Source organism: Lepisosteus oculatus, chromosome 5 (genome assembly GCF_040954835.1).
Source record: "Lepisosteus oculatus isolate fLepOcu1 chromosome 5, fLepOcu1.hap2, whole genome shotgun sequence".
Taxonomy (NCBI): Eukaryota; Metazoa; Chordata; class Actinopteri; order Semionotiformes; family Lepisosteidae; genus Lepisosteus; species Lepisosteus oculatus.
In genome coordinates this window covers 50,172,023-50,192,809 of record NC_090700.1, presented here as the reverse complement: position 1 = coordinate 50,192,809, position 20,787 = coordinate 50,172,023, and the positions used below count along the sequence as shown (strand labels likewise).

Genomic DNA, 20,787 nt, shown 5'->3' with positions numbered 1-20,787 from the left:
TTGTTCTAAAGCATTTCCTTTGTAATGATACAGTAGCAATTTATTCCACCATCACAGAAGAATCTGTATAGTTAAAGTTAGAAAAGCTAAAAAAGATCATCTGTATAAATTCCAGTTGTGTTAATGAAAGATATAAATTGGAGACTCAGTTTTAGGTTGTTGTATAAGTAACAAAATATTACATATGATATATAAAATAAAAGAATAATATGCAAGAATTGATTTCTATTTTGTTCAATTTATATAGCTTATATGAATGAAGTTTATGATAAATCGCTCCCTCTAATGTATAACTTTCAATAGAATAATTATGGATTCTAAATAATAATGAGTTTTTCACCATTTCTTTGCTGGTCTGATTTTTCTGTGACTCTATAATTTATATTAAAACACAGGCTTTATCAAGTTTTAAAAATAGGCCTTAAATTGTATTTGACAATAACCTTGTGCAATGAAAGGCACTGCAGTCGTAAATTTATTTGCACTTGCTACCACATGTGGGCAGTAAAGAGATTAATACTTTCATGATGCAGTCACACACAATGTTGTTCCCTTCTTTGCCTTTTTTAGCATGTAGAACAGTTGGCTGCGTTTCTGTGAGGTGCTTTGTCTGTACATTCTGAGAGACCTGTCAGCATGAGTTTATCCAATACTGCTCTTAAATAGGAAAGTACATGTGGACTGTTTGTATCTGAATAGTTGTTTTTTTAATATTGTGTTTCTAAACTAACATATTTTAGTTTTTGTTATATTGTTATATCAGTTTTTAATATTTCGGTTATTACTCCTAAATGCAGTTCTCCAGTGTTTTGTCTTTCTTCTTTGTCTTTAGATTAGAAGGCACATGTACATACTGTAACTGTATATAGGTACTAAGGATGGATTCATTTATAGAGGTTTTCTAAGCTCTAAATATAGGGTTTTGTGGTCAGATCTAACATTAATTTATAAATCATATAAATGAAATGAAGTACTATTATGTATTATTTGGACCAAGTACATGTCTTCTGTATTGTTTCACTGATAAGCTTTAGTAGATCTTAATTTTTAGAACATTTTCTAATGCCATGAATATTTGAAATACCTTTAACTGAATTTTAAAAGCACAATAGTCCTGAGAGAAAATAATTTGAATTTAATTGTGAATAAATTAATAGCTATTAAGATAAGTTCTTTACAGATCACAGGTATGTAGTATGATTTTTTTGTTTTTTAGCTATCCATGATGATAAAATCAATTTTATATTTAATAACTTACATCCAGGGAACCACTGAAGGTCCTTGGCATTTATTGCAAAAGGCTCATTTGTAAATGAACTAGAAAAGCTTAGAATCAACTTGTAATACAAGTTGTATTTAAAAATGGCATGCCTTAATGAGTACACTATGAGAAAAACATCAGGAAAAATTAAAATACAGCACAGCTACTGTAAAATAACTCTTGACCTGACAGCCTTCCAATGAAAAGACAGACAGTGCCTCAATGCTTGCAGTTAATTTAATTACCAGAGGCAATTTAAAAAGAAAAAATCAATCCATTTCTATGCAGAGGTAATTTCCTGTGAAACAAAGAAATCCCTGAGAATGTTTTTTTACGAACCAAAACATTTCAGTAAATTCTTTGTGTTATCACTTGATGTCATTTAGTCTGCAATAATGTTCACAGAATACACTATTCCATAATTAAAACAAGAAACAAATGCTTGAAATCTCTGCAATCTCTTAGCTTTCAATAAAACCATTTTGAAATGTGTAAATCTGCATAATAAAACAATATCATTCTTTGTTAAAACACCCTCCAAATGATTTAAAGTTTATACATATTTTGTCAGGGGTGACAATAATATATAACAAAAGGTTTTCTCTCTAGTGACATCAAAGAAGATCAGTTTTCTTGGTTTATGATCCTGTAGGAATCATACAGTTGGCCTCACCATTTGTTCAAAATGGGGAATGATCTACTTGACTTTCAAATTGGCCTCAACCAAGCCTTAACTAAGAAGTCATTTAGCAAGGCAACGTATTTTGGCAACATTATGATAAAGTTCATCAGGTCAAAGAAGGTCTGAAATTATCATTAGTTTAATAACTTGTATGTGCCTTTTCAAGAAAGAAAAAAGAACCAAAAACTTAGTAGTTGTACAGTATATTCAGGTAGGAGTATCAGCACCCTACTAGTCTCATCAATACTGGGATGTGAGATCTCCAAGGAAAACCAGATTGCTGTTGTCAGAGGACAATTAGGTAGCACTATTTCCTCCGCACAAGTATTAAAAAACCAATGTCCCAATATGATGACCAGGGAGGAGTAATGGTTTATTTCTCTGTGGTACCTGCTGTGGAGTGGGGCTGCTAGCACATAATGGTGGCCATGCCTAGGTAAGTGATGCTTTTCATTGGTGTATGGAGTGCATCCTCTCCTACAGTATGTGTAAGGTGTTTTGAGATTCTTTAGGATGCAAAACCATTACACAAATGCAAAGAATGATTATTAATGTTATAGATATACATGTCAAGGTGTTCCATATATACTATAGCTATTGTTCATTATGTTTCAGTGCTGCATGCTGTGACAGTTTTTCCTTGATTCATCAGTTTATGCGAGGAATTGCAGATGAGGTCTCTGAAGTCCTCACTCATAACTCAGCAAACAGCAGTCACTGTGCCAAAATTTGATTATGGCAGGAGTCCATAATACTGGTCCTGGAAAGGCATAATATCTTCTGGATTTCAATCCACCAGAGCTCCAAATGACTTAATTGGGTCAAGTGGTTGCCTAATTCATTCAAGGCTCCTTATGAAAACTGCAGGGCTGTGTCTCTCCGGGACCAGATCTCTGGAATATGGCATTTCAGAGTTACTGTCCTGCTGTGCTCAGATTTATTAATGCATGCCACTGGTCTGCTTTGACTGAAAAGACAGTACTGAAATCCAAGAACTGTTAGCATTTAATGTTTTGTCCACTGAAAAAATTGCTTCATGTAAAGACTTTTGTTTAATCTTTGAGGGAAAAAGTTGGCGTAAAGAATATTCATGTACACTGCTAAAAATTCAGAGAATATAATCTGCATTTTTTTCAGATCGCTTCCCCTCTGAGAGCCTAATCCAATGAGATCATTGTGGGTCCCTCAAAACATTGTAATTCCATTCTTTCTCTCATTACAGGTTATTTTTTCAGTCTTTTCCATTTGTAGACAGCTGCAAAACCCCAAACATTCTTTTGAGCTTCTGCCCCCTAATTACATTGTTTCTCTGAAATGGTAGTGTTAGAGAAACAATGGAGTTGAAAGTGTTTTCCTCTCCATCTTTGGAACCGCTGAGTGGATTAATGCAAAACAATGCATAGGAATGGTAACACTGCAGGACACAAAAATCTCTTTCTATAGAGTATTTTTTTTTTCATTTTGTTTGACTCTGTTTGCATAGAAACTATGATTCAGAAGGCATAAATAACTGATAAAATATTTGAGCATGACATTAAGTAGAAACATATTTTTTTTTACTTTTAATTTTTTTTTTACACTAAAAGCTTGAAACTACTCGACAGACCCTAAGCAGGGATGTCCCAAGGGTCTGTGCACAAACTCCTGACAGCCACTAAGCAAACTCCAGAATTTTATATTTGTAGGCCTTTCAGGCTCTGACAAAAAAAAGATAACCTCAATAAACCCCACCACTAGCCTCAAACACACCCTTAATATACCAAACAAGTCTAACTACACCCACATAAGAATGTGAAATGATCAACCTTTTGCCAACTATCCAATAATTAAGCAATTAACACCCACTATAACAATTTCCATCATGGTCAAGAAAGCTTGCCTGAGGCTGTTCTTTCCGAGACGGTTAAAGAAGTTTGGAGTGTCACACTCTTCTACAGATCTGTCATTGAGTGTTTTGACCTTCTCCATCACTATGGACTGTTGACACTGTGGACAAGGACAGGAAGCAGCTAAAGAGAGTACTGTATATCATCTCCAAAATCTTCGCACTGTAGACTCACTCTACCACCCTAGACTGAAACATAAAACTCTAAAGACCCTCTTGATCCTGCCCATCCTACCCTGCTCCTGTTTACTTTCCTCTCCTCTGGTAGGCGGTTTAATTCTACTGAGACAAGGACTCCTGGGTTCTGTAACAGTTCCTACCTGTGAGATGCATAAACTCGGCACTTTAATTCTGAAATTTATGCACAGCTCAGTATTATTCTACCTCTCACTGTTATTTACTTTATTACTGATGTACATTGAGACTGGTACAGTATGTGAAGATGAGTTGGGTGGATGCCGTCTGTATTTGTCTTCTTCTTCTTCTTCTTCTTCTTCTTCTTTTTCACAGCCTTAGTCCCAGACTGTCCTGGGGTCAGCTGCTTTGGTTGCTCTCCATTTGTCTCTGTCGAGCACATCTTCCTCACTCACTTCACATACCTCCATATCTTTTCTCACACAATCTATCCATCTCTTTCTAGGCCTGCCTCTTCCTCTGTTACCTTCCACCTCAAATTCCATTACCCTCTTTGTTACTTCCTCAACGTCCCTCCTCATGATATGTCCATACCACCGTAACCTCGCCTCTCGCATCTTCTCAACCATATCCACCACCCTACATCGTCTACGGATTTCTTCATTTCTGATCTTATCCTTCATTGCTTGTATGAGACCACCAAACGAAATTCCATGTGACTATTTGTTATGGCAATTGAGCATTGAACTACAAAGATTAGAGGCAGCCGAAGATACAGTATAGCGGCCTCTAATGGCAGGTCATCTGTAACTGTCACACCCACTCTATAGTCAGTCATTCCAAATGTGTCTAAGCACAGATGAAGAGATGCTTCAGAAAGGAAAAGACATAAAAGCAAAGAGAAAAAAAATCACATCACTAAAACTTTGGGGTAGAAGAAAAAATAAGTAATGTACTGTTTTGTTGAGCAGGAAGGCTTCAAACAATGTGCTGACTACGATAGCCCTATGGATTCATATGAGCTTTAAACAGCTAAAAATACTCAAACATATACTCTACTAGCAACAAAATCTGGAGGTAAATTCAATTAACTTTTGAGGGTGCATTTAGTAACCTCCTATTTTGTTCTTGGCAGTACATGTTTTGTAAACTATTCACCTAAGAAGTCCTCTTTTTAAGTCTTTTTATCCCTTTTATAAGCAGCTAAATTATGCCTGAATGTAAATTTCGGATACTTTACATAAATGTACTGTAAGCTGGTATAACAGTTTGTGGAAGGACAGTGCCGAGAAGGCATGGAGGTTAAGAAAGGACTCTTGTAACAATAAAAGCTATCAATTGTCAGCCTAAAATTATAGGCTTGACTGACTTTAAAGTTACATCGAATCCACTGAAATGAGATTTGGATTTTTTGGATCTGCATGTATTCAACAAAATAATAATAATTTATTCACTAAATGAAGATTAAGTTTAAATTTGAACAAAATAACTTTAATGAACATATAACAGTGCCATAGTGCAATAAAAAATCCACTATCTATAATTCTAAAGAATGGAATAAGAAGCTAATATGCAATATAATGTATAATGCATTTTAATATTGTTTGAATTAAAAAGTGGGTCATCATAAAGGAAATTTACTTAGACCATAAGTATATTGTGTTTGACCCAGAGCATTTTAAACGCTGCCACTTCAAGATCATCTTGGCCCCACGTAGTCCTGTTGTAGAAGAACCACTAACATGCCTTGGAGCTACTTTGAAATAGTTGCCTTATAAAACGCTCAGAAAAAAAACACGTCTGGAAAATATTTGTTGAGTATCATTTGACAGAAAGTTGTAAGTTGCACAGTCATATTCTTTGATGGTTTGGTACTCTTTCTCCTAAACTTGTTTGCAAGTGCAGTTTCATTTCAGGTGGACGATTTCAGTTTTAAACCAGCTTTCTAAAGCCTAATCTTATTCCCCTGCAGGAGTAAAAGGGGTCCCTTCTGCTTTAAGAGCAGACAGCCCATGTAATATGAGAGACAGTTGTTTCTGGCATGTTTCTCTAGAAGTCATTACTTCGTGGGTGTCTGAGGAGGGGAGGGTGGTAAAGGGACTGGGGTGGGGTGGGGTGGGGAGGAGAGTCTGGAGGCGTCACTTCAGCACACTCATATCCAGCCCCTTTCAAGAGACGTTGTCGTAGCGGCGCTCTAACCTCAACTGGAAACAAGTTCTCTGAATGGAAAATGATAGCTGGAGTTACATGCTAACATGAAGTCCCCGTGTTTCGCTCTGTGCTCTCTGTTGCCACTGCTTTTTCTGGCAGGGCCCAGCTTTGGAGGTAAGTGCACGAAACTAGCAAGACCATTAAGATCTATTAACATACTCTTGTGACAGAGGAGTGCAGCTGCTGCAGAACTTTGTTCCATATATATCTTAAGGACATCTGCATACTTTAATAACAGTTCCCATCAGTGAGCTAAAATCCAAAATTGAGTTTGGTTGTCTCATAATATTTGTAAAATACAAATACATGAAGTCAGGTGATATATCTCGAGATAACGGTTATAAAATTGACTTAAGTATTTCAATTTTTTATAGATAAAAAGGGCACATATAAAAAAAAAGTTTAAAGCAGGTTAGAGCATTTGGAAGTATGTATTCTCACAGGGCATCTTTGGCACAGGAAATTATGTTCAGCTGGAGCGGCTGATTTAGACAGTGGAGAAGTGTTAAAGAGGGAACTGAAGTGCTCACAACCTGGCTATCAAAGGTTCATTCATTACAGCAGCCAGGCTTTGCTTCTGCAGCTACAGCAGTGGGTAAATGGAAAAATTTAGTCTGTATCTTAAAGTACAACTATTCTCTCTTTGTGAGTAGGTTACAATGAGATGCAGTGTTAGGTGATTCAAGTGATGTTTCACTTAATTATCAAATTATCCTTTTGTGCTTTTCAAAGTACACAGAGCATTCCTGTACTACAGTAGCAACATTATTATTGGTGGGTAGAATAAAATGAGCAACTTGCTGAAAAATGATTTCACAGCCTTGTTGAAGCCACTTAAACTGGTGAAATGTAGAACTCAGAAAAATCTTATAAAAGCTTGCCATTCCACTGATAATAAACTGCAATGTAACAGTTAATCAGGTTATATTATTATTTAGCCGGTGTGCTGTCAAAGGCCTCTGGTCATAAAAAGTCTGTGAAGCACAACAGTCTTTCTGTTTAATCATGGATAAATACTTGTCAGGCTGCTCTTATTGTCAATTAGGTGGAGAGGAATGGTACTTGAGTTGTTCTGTAACCTGTTTATGGGGCTATTTAAATGTTACTTTCATTCTCTCCCACTATGTTTTCTATTCTAATTAATTCCCTTTGGAGGGTCACAGGTTTTATTGTTATGCAGTAACAACATTAATATTAGAGCATTTTATAACATAATCAGTTTTAATGGATATAATGTTGTCAAGAGAATTCTAAAGATCATGCCTCTCTGAATTATGACTAGGTTTCTGAAATGTTATGGCTCACATGGAAGAACTGACTGTATTTTAATTATTTAATTAATAATAACCATAACTAATAAAAGTAACCTTTCTCCTGTTTTTCGCCTAGTTTACATGTGAACATTTTTCAATGTTTACCAGAGCACACTTTGATATTGGCCATGCAATTTTAACACCTAACATAGAAAACTATTGCCTACATTATTGTGAGTTGTTTGGCATATGCAGTATATTTTTAATGACAGCACTCATTTATTATGAAAGTCTCACTTAAAATGTGAAGAAAGCTGACTAAATGATAAGCTATCGGCTCCTGTCTATTCATCACAGCTACCTGAAAATATTCATCTAGTTATTTGTGGAAAGATTTCAAACTGTAAGAGTAAGAGTTCTGATAATAGTTCTAAAACTCTGCAGCACAGACTAAGGAAATGATCTACCATGCTGGCTAAAATTAGCAGTAGAAAATAATTGTGCGTCTTCTTTCTTCTGCAGACTTGCTTAATATTTGAGCTTTAATCCTCATGAAGAAATCATGAGTACTTCACAAATGTTCTGGCAATTGTGACAGACACTATAGCAGAACCACATTATATTCTCCCAGAGAAAACCTGTTTTTATGTAAAAGCATGATCTTGGATTTTTACATTGCATTCCAGACAACTCCTCTTTGGAAATATATTCAGTCCCTTTTTCCTTCTGTTTCCTAAGTGGATGTGGTAGCTTGGTCATGTTTTCTCCGGGAGTCTGAATGAATGAGATTGAGGCAATGCTGCCATTCCTTCAATGAATTACAAACTTTTTAGGTGTATACTAAACTTTCAAAAACATCTGACACTAGGTTTCATTTACGACTTTCAAGTACAGCCTGATTCACTGCATTTGAGTGATATTCATATCGTTAAGTACAGGATTTTGCCCAATTTACCCTGAACTGTAGCACTTTAGAACAACAACAGATACTTTGTACTGCTTAGGAAGGGAATCTTTTTTATCAATTCCAACACTGGCGTAATGGTCAAGATTATGTTTATTTAGTCTGTAATACTGAATAAAATGTACAGTATTACAGACTAAATAAACATAATGTGCAGAATATAGCCACAGCACTCTGAAATTATCCTGTGAAAGCCTTAGCAATGTAATGTCCTTTCCAGCTGTTGCAATGGTTTACTTGATTCATAACCTTATAGGGCTTTTTTTGTGCATTTGAATTACAAGTATAGCCATAAGTGTTTTTTTTTTATGTTTTTGAATCATGGGACTTTATGACAGTCAGCTGCTACCTCCTTAAATACATTGTGTTGCCTAAGTAATATGATAAACAAATGTTATTTAAGTTGGTCTATTAAAAGTTAGCAAATGGGTGGAGCTGCAAAAGACTTACAGTACACCAAGAAATCTTGTGTTCCAGAACAGACACCGAAATACCCACACTGTCCTTCAGTGCCCTGTAGATTGATGCTGATTTGCTCTCTTAATTGTAATGGTGATTCCTTACAGGTAGCAACTTAACTTATCTTATTTACTGAACCCTCTCATAAATTAGAACAGCACTCGGCTCAAAATGACTTACATAGCCCTCTGCTGGTTCTTAATGGTACAGTATACAAACTACTATAATGTATCCACTGCTTTGTGCTTCTTCTGTAGTTTTTTGTTTTTTCAAACTAATGGCATTATTTGTTTTCATTTGTGCTCTACAGAAGGATAAATATTTTGGTAGCAATGGAAGAAACCGTTGCTGTGTATTCACTATATTATTGCTGTTGAGTTTCCTTGAATCAGATGAGGTTTTGGAGAACAGGAGAGCAGTTCCTAATAAGACACCATTTATAACAAGAATTTTATGTAGAAATATTCATGAACAGACGTTCATGTCATGTTTCATCAATTTACAACTGAAACCACAACACACCCACTGATTGACAAAATAGCCCTGGCACTTCTTCTACAAAAAGGAAATATTTTATCAAACAGCAGGTTTGCATTTTCTAAAAAGAATACATAGATTTACATTTCTGTTTTGGTTCAGGCTTTAGGTCCTGCTGAATAATTTACAGAATGATTTACAGAATAAAACAGAATGAACATACAATATAAATGCATAAATGGTCTTAAACATTTAAAAGCAATAATTAGTGTGAATTCCAAATGTTTTTACATACCAATGTAATGCAGATTTATAAGACCTTTATTAATTTAGACTGATTGAATGGACCTCTTTTTATCTATCAGCCCTTTTATAAGTAGGATTTTTGATCTGTCAGATGCAACAACATTTAAATTTACAAGAATTGTCAGACAGACACTGGCAAACTGGAGCAAAGAAAAAAATGGTTATATTTTTGAACATTCTTAAAGTTGACAGAACAAATCACTATATAGCAAAACTTGCAAAACTAAATCAGTTTTTCAGAACCTCCATTAGATTAAAAAGGTCACAAAACTCTTGGCAAACATAAAAAAATGATCTGTGTTAGAGAGATACAGTACTGTAGGTACAGTATATTTTCTGTTTCTGTTACAACAAAACCATGTCTTGCCTCCATAAAACAACTGTTTTTAAGTGTTTAAAGAACCATGAAAAGAACACTTCCTAGTCCTTCAGTTGCAAATGTATATTTAAAAAAAACATTAAACACACATCTTCATTTTTTTTCTTTTCTCATGTACAGTAGTGTCCACAGACACCCTATCCTTCTGAGCCATATATATTCTACTTACCAGACTTAGCTATTACCATAATGATACCTTTACACTTCCTATGAAGGAATGTTTCTCTGTATTTTTCATGTACGGGTGGAATCTCTAAGACTGCATTGGAAACATGAGGTTGAGTCATGATGTGGCAAAACTGAGTGCATGCTGGGTAGATCAGTGGTGTTCTTAGTGAAGGATCTTCCTTGTGCTTCACATTTTATGACCTATTCAAATACTGACGACTTAGGGGCTTTTTGTCCTCATTACTAAATGAGCAATTTGAGTTTTTATCATAAATAATAATCAAATGGAAGACCCTTTACCCTTTCTTTTTTAGAAGAAGAAACGAAGAAACATTTTCATACGCAATTATCCAGCACACATAAAATTTGATTGGATATAAATGAGTAACAAAAACAAAGGTTAACTAGTAAAAAAGTGTGCAGATATTATACAGAAGAATATATTTTTTTCAATTATTAAAGTTCTGCTATGTCACTATTTTGTTATTACTGATGTCTTAGCCCTGTAGTTCACAGGGTTAAAATTCCCATGGACCTCTACTCAGTCACTACACTTAAAGTGAAAGGAGCAGGGAAGGGGCTGGAGGAATTTCCTTGAACAAAAAGTTAGCTGACCAGTTAAATATCAAAACAAACTTTTCTTCCTTTTGATGCTTTGATCAAGTTTTGAAAGTTATGGCTAATTTGCGACTATTTCATTAATGTCTGATCCTTTGAGACTGAAGGGGGGTTGGGAAAGCTCTCAGTTTTGGCAGCTGTGAGGCTTTTATTAGGTTTTGTGGATATAAATAGTTGTGACATACAAAAACCTTGCAACTCTTCACATACAGCAAAGAGAGGTACAGAGAAAGGTAATTGATCACATAGACGTTAATGACTAATATATTGAGATCTTACAACTATGAGGGCTTTAAAAAACAAGCAATGTATTACAGTATATCTCTTTTGCCTGTTATATTATGGCATTCTAGCTTGTCAGGAGAAATAAATCATAATTGTTTCGAACATTACTGTGCATCTGTTCTGCAGGTTCATTACATAGCTAGCAGAGCTGCTGTAAGGGATTTATAGTAGCAGTCGACTCTCCCAGATAGTGTATTTTGTCTATTTAATCGAAGTTTTTACAGGGTTAGGCTAATATCAGGTTTTAAATTAGCATGTTTGACCAATTATTAGTATTAAATACACACATATTGTATCTCAATATCATACGCCTGTACATACACTCATATTATTTAGATAATTAACAAAAATTAGTATTCTCTCAGGAAATATGTTACAGTGAGTAAATGATGCATAGGAAGGAGACTAATGGTAAAAGCTATCAATAAGCATCATGTCTTCCTGTTCCAGCAAACTGAAAACTCAAATTTACACATCCAATTAAGTAACAGCAATGCAGTCTGCCATTAATCATAATCTGTTCATCACAAATGCAGTGGCTTGAAAGACAGTCATCAAGTATCTTTCCTTCAATGTCATGGTGAGTAAGGCTTTCTAAAAAAAAAGATAAATTCCTTCACTTTCCCTTAACATACAGTAATCCAAGGTCTTAAAATATCTTTTTTTATATATAGAATCCCAGTAGAATAACCATAACAAAATTACAGTAGATTCAGACTTCATTTGTGAGGTATTATACATAAAATCTTCTGCTATTTAAAATAGCGTAGCAAATAATCTATCAAACCAATTAATAGGAAATCCATTTGCAAACTACATTAGTACCAAGGGTTCTCACTTTATATACCGCATGATGTACACAAATGAGATGTAAACAAACGTACAGGTTCAGTTCACCCATTGTACTGTTAAAGCTTTTGGAAATTGAATGCATGAACTAGATCCAATTCTCTTTATTATTATTATCAGAAACATCTGCAGTGTCTGGACTGAATTGTTAATCTTAGATCTGAACATTGACACATTTTGCTATGTATTCAATCTTGTTCAGCTGTGCTTTCTGAGTAACAAATTACAAAATATGTCATACCAGTATGTGTCCATTTAATGTCAGTAGGGGATATACTGTATAAGAAAGTATTACTGATCACACATTTAATGCATATATTTAGCAGTAAGACTCTCAGAAATCTGTTTCCATTGCCCTTGAGGAGTGCCTAAAAAATAGAATAAACAGTATGTGACTATTAATTGACAAAAGTAAACAAAACATTTCCCATCCAACCCCAAAATGTAAGTGCATTTTATTCTCTAGTATGACTAATTTTGGGATGGGATCATTATTATCATAAACTGAAGCTTCCAGGGCTGACCAAGACATGAATATAAAAGTACATCATTGTGTAAATAGGAAAAGAATCCTGAAAATAAAACATTAAACCATATGTGTGTCAACCTAGTCATATCAAAGTTGAAAAAGACTGTTCAATGAAACACCTAACAGTGTAACTATGAGCCTGCATTTTAAAATGTTGCACAACTGTATGTTGTAAATTGTTCTGATTTATGCAAAACCTTGTTCCGGTGCATTTATTTGAAATCAGAACCTTATCAGAACATTTCTTAGTAAGAAATGTTAACTCATGAACATTTGTGTTTCTACAAAGTTTGAATACAATTCATATCTGGCTTCTGAAAGCTTTGGAAATGAATTGCAAGAATATAAATTTGTGTAAAAAGCAGAATAGAGAGATGATAGCTGCTGCCACTAAAACATAAAGGACAAGTGATGAACTCCTTCACCAGTAGGCTTGTGCATACACTGTCCCATAAATGAAACTACTTCATTTCCTCTTCAGAGAGGAACTAAAGCACCAGGTTGTGAAATATGCGCTGCCTGTTAAATCTGCTTTTACTCAGTATTTTGACTTCTGACGTCATAAGGATTTACTTTATAAGTAGTATTTGTTCTTAATTGATTTATGTCTCCTATAACACTCAAGCTGCATGATAGTAACGGTTTTCTACCTGTATATTTACTATGGATTTTAGTTTGTTTGCATTGATAAAACAATGATCACTCTTATACAATCAGTTAAAAACCTAGGTATTTTTTAATCTCTTATTTTTGCTTCTTTTTTTTCTTAAACATTGCCTTAAGCTGCTGAAGGTTTTGCTGGATGTCTTTCGTATCATATAACTAAGTTGTAAAAAAAATAGCCCTTTCTTGTGCATTTTTAAAGGCAGTGCATTAAGACATGACTCAAGCTACTTGAACAACGCCCCTGTAAAAAAGCCAGACTGGGATTGAGAAACTGGGCAAACTGACTTCTGGAAATATTTCTTGCTCAGTACAGGCCTACATCTAATTTTATAACGGTTTTGGCAACAATTTCTTTTTTTTCTTTCCTTCTTTTTTCAAGCTGTTGACTCCATCTTTCCACTGGATGAACTCATTCAGCTTTGGCAGAACACCACACAGCTGAATTTCAAAAACTCAAATGCTAATAGCACAAAAGCTCTTTTTGGAAACACTCAAAAATGAGTTTTGCTGTTTGTTTATTTTTTTCAGTTTTCCTCTACACCCTGTTTCTCTGGTTGCTCCTGTCTAACCACAAAAGTGTACTGTTGCTCATTTGCCCTCTTCCGTACAAAATTACAAATGGAACTATAGTATGGTTGCCTAGAAACCACTTTGTAGCTTTTCACGTGAAGTCTGACAGAAGGAAAATTGTAAAATTATGAGTAACTGAACTCATCCCATGCTATCTAGTATGCCACTACAAGGAACCAGGCAAAACACATTTGCTTTACTCACTTAAACTGGTTTACTGTCAGTGCTTAAACTTTAAAGGCACTGGCAATATTTGTGTGGTGTAGAAGAGACCTCATAGATGCAGAGGCAGAGAAGACTTGGGGTTACAAAATGATAACTGATTATTAACTGGTTTTAGCTGAGACAGTTTGAGGAAACGTGGCCCACAGCATGTCATTTAAAAACTTGGAAACTGCAGTGCTTTGAGATAAAATATCAGACACTGCTGGACAGATAAGCTTAGTTGTCGGATATGCAGTCTGATATGAACTAAGATGAAGTCTGGCCAAATTTTTAAAGGGTTCATATACGTTGAAAAAATAATAATAAAGACTTTTACTTACTTTACTTTACTTACTGGCAATTCTGCAGTCAAGCAGAGAAATATAAAAAAGTCTGTTAAAGTCTATGTTCTGTGTGTGCTGTTGTTGTTGCTCATTTCCTTTACTGAGGATGTATTTCTATATTACAATTGCTGTATCTGCTTAAAAGGTAACAAAGGCACGATTTTATGGAGCTTTTTGGTTCTTTCAGGAAGTGTTTAACCTCCAAAATGACAAAGCCCTGATCACTTATATACTGTATAAAGTTTGAAGATGCCTTCATAATGCATATTTTAGAGAAAAACAAATCATATTAATTGGGGATACTTACAATTAAGAAAAACTATTTAATATTAAATAGATGTACTGTATGTATAATCACTTTGAAAAGTAGAAAAATATCTATTTGTAGATCAGCTCTGCTTTGAGGTAATACCTTAACTTTCAAAAAGCAATATGATGTATGCAGGGGTACATTAGAGCAACAGTAGAATTAGGGATGAATGACAAGCTTTTGACTTGATTAGAGATTCTTTTGACTTGTCAAACAATTGCTAAATATCTTCTAGTTAAGACCTCTACCAGACCAATTCAAAATGTAATACTCAGTGTTAATATTCATTTTAAAAAATGAGCTATTGTATACTGTACTGCAGTTCTAATTCAATGTTGCAAGTGGTATTAATTATCCTGTGCTGCAGTTACAATTCGGTGGTAATCACAAAGTATAATCCTCTTTGTCATAGTGGTCTTTCAGTTATGATGGTGCTCTCAACACCTGAGTCAAGGATCACTTTTCAGATGATCCTCCTTAAAACAATAAAAATATAGACTTACAATTATGATACTAATGTAATGCAATACTTCAAACAGCTTTTTCATTTTGAACCAGTGACCTACTGTAGTGAACTGATTTGGGTCAAGAAGATAATGTCATACAGTTCTAGAATTAGATTTGAGGTCTATGTGTCAGGGAGGCATTGTAACCTAAGATTAGGAATTGTGGGTTAATGGTTGAATGATGTAATGCAAAATGGTCTTTAATCATTCAAGTCACCTTATTCAAGAGCCTATCTTAATCATTCAAGTTAAGGTAAAGCTGCAGTAAAGCTATTTGTAGTCTAAAATCACATAAGATTACACTTACACAATCTTGAATATTGCATTTTACACAATCTTGAATAATGTTTTCTGGTCTTAAAGAGGTCCTCTGAATTTTTTACCACACATAATGAGCTCTTTTCAAGCAAATGACATTCATTTTCCATCTATTACAATACGATGTTACTTTCAGACCAGGAGTTAATCTTGTTCCTCTCCTTTATACTGCAGCAAGAGCACCAATATTCAATAGCTTAGTGACAAATACAGTATCTCTAACACCTAGTGAGATTATTTTATTTTATGACGCTTTTTATTGGTTTAAATTATATACTTTTAACTTATCCAGGCATTTCTTGGCCTCTTTGGGACATCCTTGTAATGACCAGTTCAGGAAAAATGTTTAACTAAATTTAATAAGCCCAGTGCTTGACTACTTCTTATTGCTGTCTAAATCCTCATTTCTTGCAGAATCACTAGATCAATAACATAACAGTAGTTTTTAGAACTTATCACTTCAGTTTTTTTTTTTACCCATATGTTACCTCAGTGTCCAGTAGCTTTCTATTTAAGGATTATGGTTTTTGGTGGTACTTTATCACCTTATCATAATCCAAATATGTCTGCCACTGTGCTGCCATGGGAGTAGTTGACACCACATTGGGTGTGGACAGGCTCTCAGTCTCCCTTGTCACACCCCTTTATAAGCTCTTTCGTGTTCCTCTACTTTCTTACACACACTCTCCTCCAAGAGTGGTGATCAAACTGACCCCCTCATCGGGATCATGACTCCACTCCTCCGCTTCTGGGCCCTTTATCTTCGGAGTCTCAAGTTCGCCACATTCATCTCGTTGTCCTCACTACTAGGAGCCTCCTGCTCCCCGACACCAACACGGAGCCTCCTGCTCCTACTCCATTAGGTCACCGTTTCACTCTCAACCAGTACCTCAGACTCCCAGGTCCGCCTCCAGCCCTGACGTCCTCTTCCTAAAGCCACCAGGTTGGGTTACACAAACACACACTACGTACATCACCGAGTCTCTTCCGCACTACACACTGTGCCAAGACCCAACACACTGCCCCTCTCTAACACACTCACAACCTCTCTGGTGCCTCCCTTTCACACCCTTAGGTTGTAAACTCACAGCTACTAGTGCACCTCACTGTGCCCAGCCACCACTGCACTATCTACCAGAGGGTGCAGCTAGATAGACCCCACTCACGTCCCCGATCACAATGTATTGCCAGGGGGAGGGTCCCTCTACCACACAACCCACTCTGGTCCACACACGCACTAATTCACAAGTCACTCATACAGCGGACACCAACAGTCCTGCTCTCACAACCTAGCAGGATGCTGTCCCTTTAAATCTTTCAACGACGTCATAAAGCTCCGTGTCTTGTCAGTCTCCTCAGACTGACGTTTTCACTCTTTTCCTCGCAGGCTATTCCTCTCTCAATGCTCTCCGGGATTGTCGTTCTTCCCCGCTCCCTCGCGGGGCTACTACAGCGGCTAATCAAGTCTTTGCTCAGTCATTCTGTACATGGCGGCACACACTTCTAACATCGCCCCGACTAGTAGCGTCTCACACCCGCTACTGTCATGCTTCAGACCGGCTCTCTCGACAGCAGAGTCTCCGTATTTGTTCTCTCACCACTGCAGCACAGCAAGGCCGAGGTCCTGCTCCATATTTCCCCCTTTAAACCTCTTCTACAGGTGTAGTTTCCACGGCAACGCGTCTTTCTTAATCCGGGGCTCCGCCCCCCACACCAGACACTCCCTGCATTGTACCACACCACATACTGTAGAACCATTCAAGATTGTGTAAAATGAAGTGTAATCCCGGACATGTAATTACAGAGTACAAACAAGTTTACTGCGTTTGCCTTAAATATAGCATATACTAAAAGAAAACAACTGCCATAGCTGTTTGCACAAAAAAACATCATAGGTCAGTAAGGTAGGATCTAACTTTTTTAAACCCATGCCGATTATCTCCAAGAAAGCAATTTTCATTTAGATTCTCTTCTAATTCAATTCTTGTTTCTTCGATACGTTTAGGTGTAAATGGTTCATAATTCCATGGCTGTTTTGTTCCCATTTGTATGCATGGGTATTACATTTGCAAATTTCCAATCATTCTCTGCCCCAGGAGTCTTCGGAATATCACAGTAAGTGGTCTGTGAATTAATTCCCTGATTTCTTTGAGCACAAACAAGTACATGGCATCTGGTTATCTGCCCGAAATTCTTTTTATCCCTTTGGCACTCCATTTAGAATTGAGTGACACTGTATTTTAACCTATAGCTATTATTTTTTGTGATCCAATTTTGATGAGGTTTTTAAGAACAAAAACATACCACACCACTATTATTACAGGTGTTTATCATCAATTTTATAAAAAATCACACCAGACCTGCACCATGGTCATCCCCAGCATCACATATCCAGCACTAGAGATTTCTAGAAATAATGTCTATACAGGACAGCATCCATTCATGCACTGGGAGAGGATGAGAAGACTAACCTGTCGCCTGTTATTATTTGCTTCTTGTGTGAACACCATTGTGAAATACTCATTGCTAACACCTGCCATGACCAGAAGGGTCTTCCACAATAGACTCATTTGTATCTCTTAAGACTCCTGACTTCCCTCGGTGAACTTTTGTTGTTGTATTATTGGAAAAAAACCCTGCAGCATTATTGTTTCGCTCCCATAGCTATTTTTCTTTCTGTCTCTGTCTTGTCTCCTTTGGTGATTCTTGACTTGCATTTGTTAACTTAGCTTATTCTGTTTTTGTGCTTTATCGTGGTCCCTTTTTGTGTTCTTTTGTGTTAAAAAAATGTTTCTCTGCATTTTTCTTCAATGATCTCTTAAACTATACAGGCAAGCCTTTTTTTACAATTATAACTCACTGACTTTTGGGATGATTTTTTTATGTGCCTCTTTACCACATTTTTGAAGTTTTGCCAGATTTTCTCTGAATCTGATTCCCTATGTGGTTTTTAATATACGTGTGGCAGCTTTCTGTTCATCATGCTTATGATATTTGAGTTGACTAATTGGTGTGGCTAAGCTTTGGCAAATGGTTTCAAAATTTCAGTTGTTTGGCTTTTTTAACAAATCCATTTTCTTCTTCTTGAAAAAAATGTCTTCATCAAAATCTACTTGGATTTAATTCTTAAATACAGTTTTCAGCTCATAATCTTCAGGTTCAATTAAAAAATAGACACAAATATTTTTGCTAGTTTTGAAATAAGAATAAATTAGGTCAATCAAATTTTCTGAGAAGTTTTGCATTTCTGTTCTCTGTCAAAATGTTTAGAGATACAGGTACATCTACAATTTTCTGTGTATTATGTTTACTAAGGGTACTGTTTTATATGTGTAGATTTATAAACACCCCTGAAAACTGTTAATGGAAATGTTTGTGTGATTATTTGACAAGTAAGTGAGGAATTAATAACTACAGTAACATCTATCTATGTAATGTAGCACTTTTGGGTTCACGTGGGTATGGTCCCTTGCCACTGCCGCCTCAGGTCAGCCCCCACCACTGGGGACTCAAACCCAGGCCTTCGGCATCACTCAACAGGGACCCAGCCTTTTGGGGCAAAGGGAAATCTCCCATCAGCCCAGTGGCTGCAGTCCCTGCTATTCACAGGGAAGGGCGGTGACGTCACCACTTTGGTAAGCCGGTTCACACAACCTCTAGTGTTAGTGATAGTGTTGACGTTGAATGAAGTATTTATTTTTCAGAATAAACTTTATAAGGGGCTGTCTGAATACTTAAATGCAATCAGTTAAAAAAAGTGCTTTTTTTTAAGACCATTTCTAATTAAATGCAAAGTTTCTATGAAAAAAGGAAATTTCACCAAATTTCTGTAGTTACACATGAAATATTGTGAATTCTGAATTGATGTCACAAATGTGCCTTTGTCTTTAGCCTACCTTTGGAAATGTAAAAACTGATTAGTTATAACAGAACAGTTTTTCCACTTCAAAAAGGATTTGGGGGCCATGATGAAAAGCATTTTTATTTACACCGCTGCTAATAATATGCCATATGTCTTTTTTAATGTTTTCCACACTGGAAATAAAATAAGGGTTGTATTAATCACAGCGCAGTTTTTGTGGGACTGCATTTGACCTTCCTCGGAATTAAACAACGGTGCAATTTATCCACTGTTCAAGCAAGACAGTTTAATTTTAAAAGCTCATAAAAAGTAATTACAACAGCAGTCTGCAATCTTCTGGATGACATGTTCTGAATGAATAAGCAAGGAAAATCACAAAACCTAGAATTTCAATATGAATTAAGAAGGCAAAAGATTCAATATAAATAAAGGTGGAATTTTGGTTTCCTGACTGATATACTGTACTGTATTTGTTAAATGGGATTAGAACAGTAAGAAGAAAAACTCAACCAGATTTAATTACCTCACCTCACACAGGGTGTACATGTGGACTGTTAATCAGGAAATAACGTTACATAGAAATCTGGTGACTAGTATCATTCATTTATTTGTCATTAGTACAATCTGTTGGTGTTTATTTGTTTTTTTCTTAAGTATGCACTTGCAGTGTCCTCAAAATCTAAGGGAAACAAAAGTGTAATATTGTATTGCTTTCCTGAGTCTTTTCTGTTTGGACAAGTGGAGAGATGGATGAGCAGGAAGATGTGGACATGGGGCATTAGAAACGATGGCTTACTGTGTCATTTTAATTCCCTTTCTTTCAACTCCTTAATGGTTTCATCTGCCAAAGTATATTTAATTTATGTTCTGGACCCCCCAACAATTTAAAAAAACAAATGGAGATGGATGGCACCACCGTTTGAAACCATTAACAGAAAAATTACTATATAGATTTAGTATCATCATCATCAGTTACATTCTATTTTAGTGGATTCATTCAAATACACTACCTTATCTTGTGTTGCTAGTGTACCTGTTAGAGACTAATGTTAATTAAACCTATTTTTTTATTTAATAGGTCAATTTAGGTGTCCAGAGCATATAGAAATATAGGGATATAAAGTATGTCTCATTCCCCATTATTGAGGTATATTTAGACATTAAATGTGAATGCCTGGCTTGCCCCTCTAGAAATCCTTTTCCAAAAGTAAATGTTCTGGTTATAGAATAGATTCCTGGTGATTTATTCTGCATACCTAAACCGATCCCTCAACATGAAAATGCACTAGATTTAAAAAACATGTTATTTTTTTATTTTTATTTTGAGAAGATCAAATAAACACCCTTTATGTTTCTCAAAACAATAGTGTTTTGAGTTGTGTGAAACTACTGTTTCAATGTTGTAGTCAATTCTTTATTTTCTGCTAATAATAAGGAATCATCGACAGCACAGGATGTGCTGGCTCAGGAAAAAAAGGAAGCCTTATAAAGCCAAGACACAAGGCTGGAATGTCGCAGCCACTGATATTTACAAATGATTATTACA

General features: G+C 35.8%; 1 protein-coding gene across 1 annotated transcript in view; it reads left to right on the top strand.

Moving 5' to 3' along the window:
* Positions 1 to 6,134: 6,134 nt before the first annotated feature.
* cspg4 (chondroitin sulfate proteoglycan 4) overlaps positions 6,135 to 20,787 on the top strand; it is a 48,704-nt gene continuing 34,051 nt past the window's right edge. Inside the window, exon 1 of the mRNA XM_015343779.2 lies at positions 6,135 to 6,288. Within this exon, the coding sequence (XP_015199265.1) occupies positions 6,219 to 6,288 (70 nt within the window). The 5' untranslated portion in view covers positions 6,135 to 6,218. The remainder of the gene's footprint in view (positions 6,289 to 20,787) is intronic.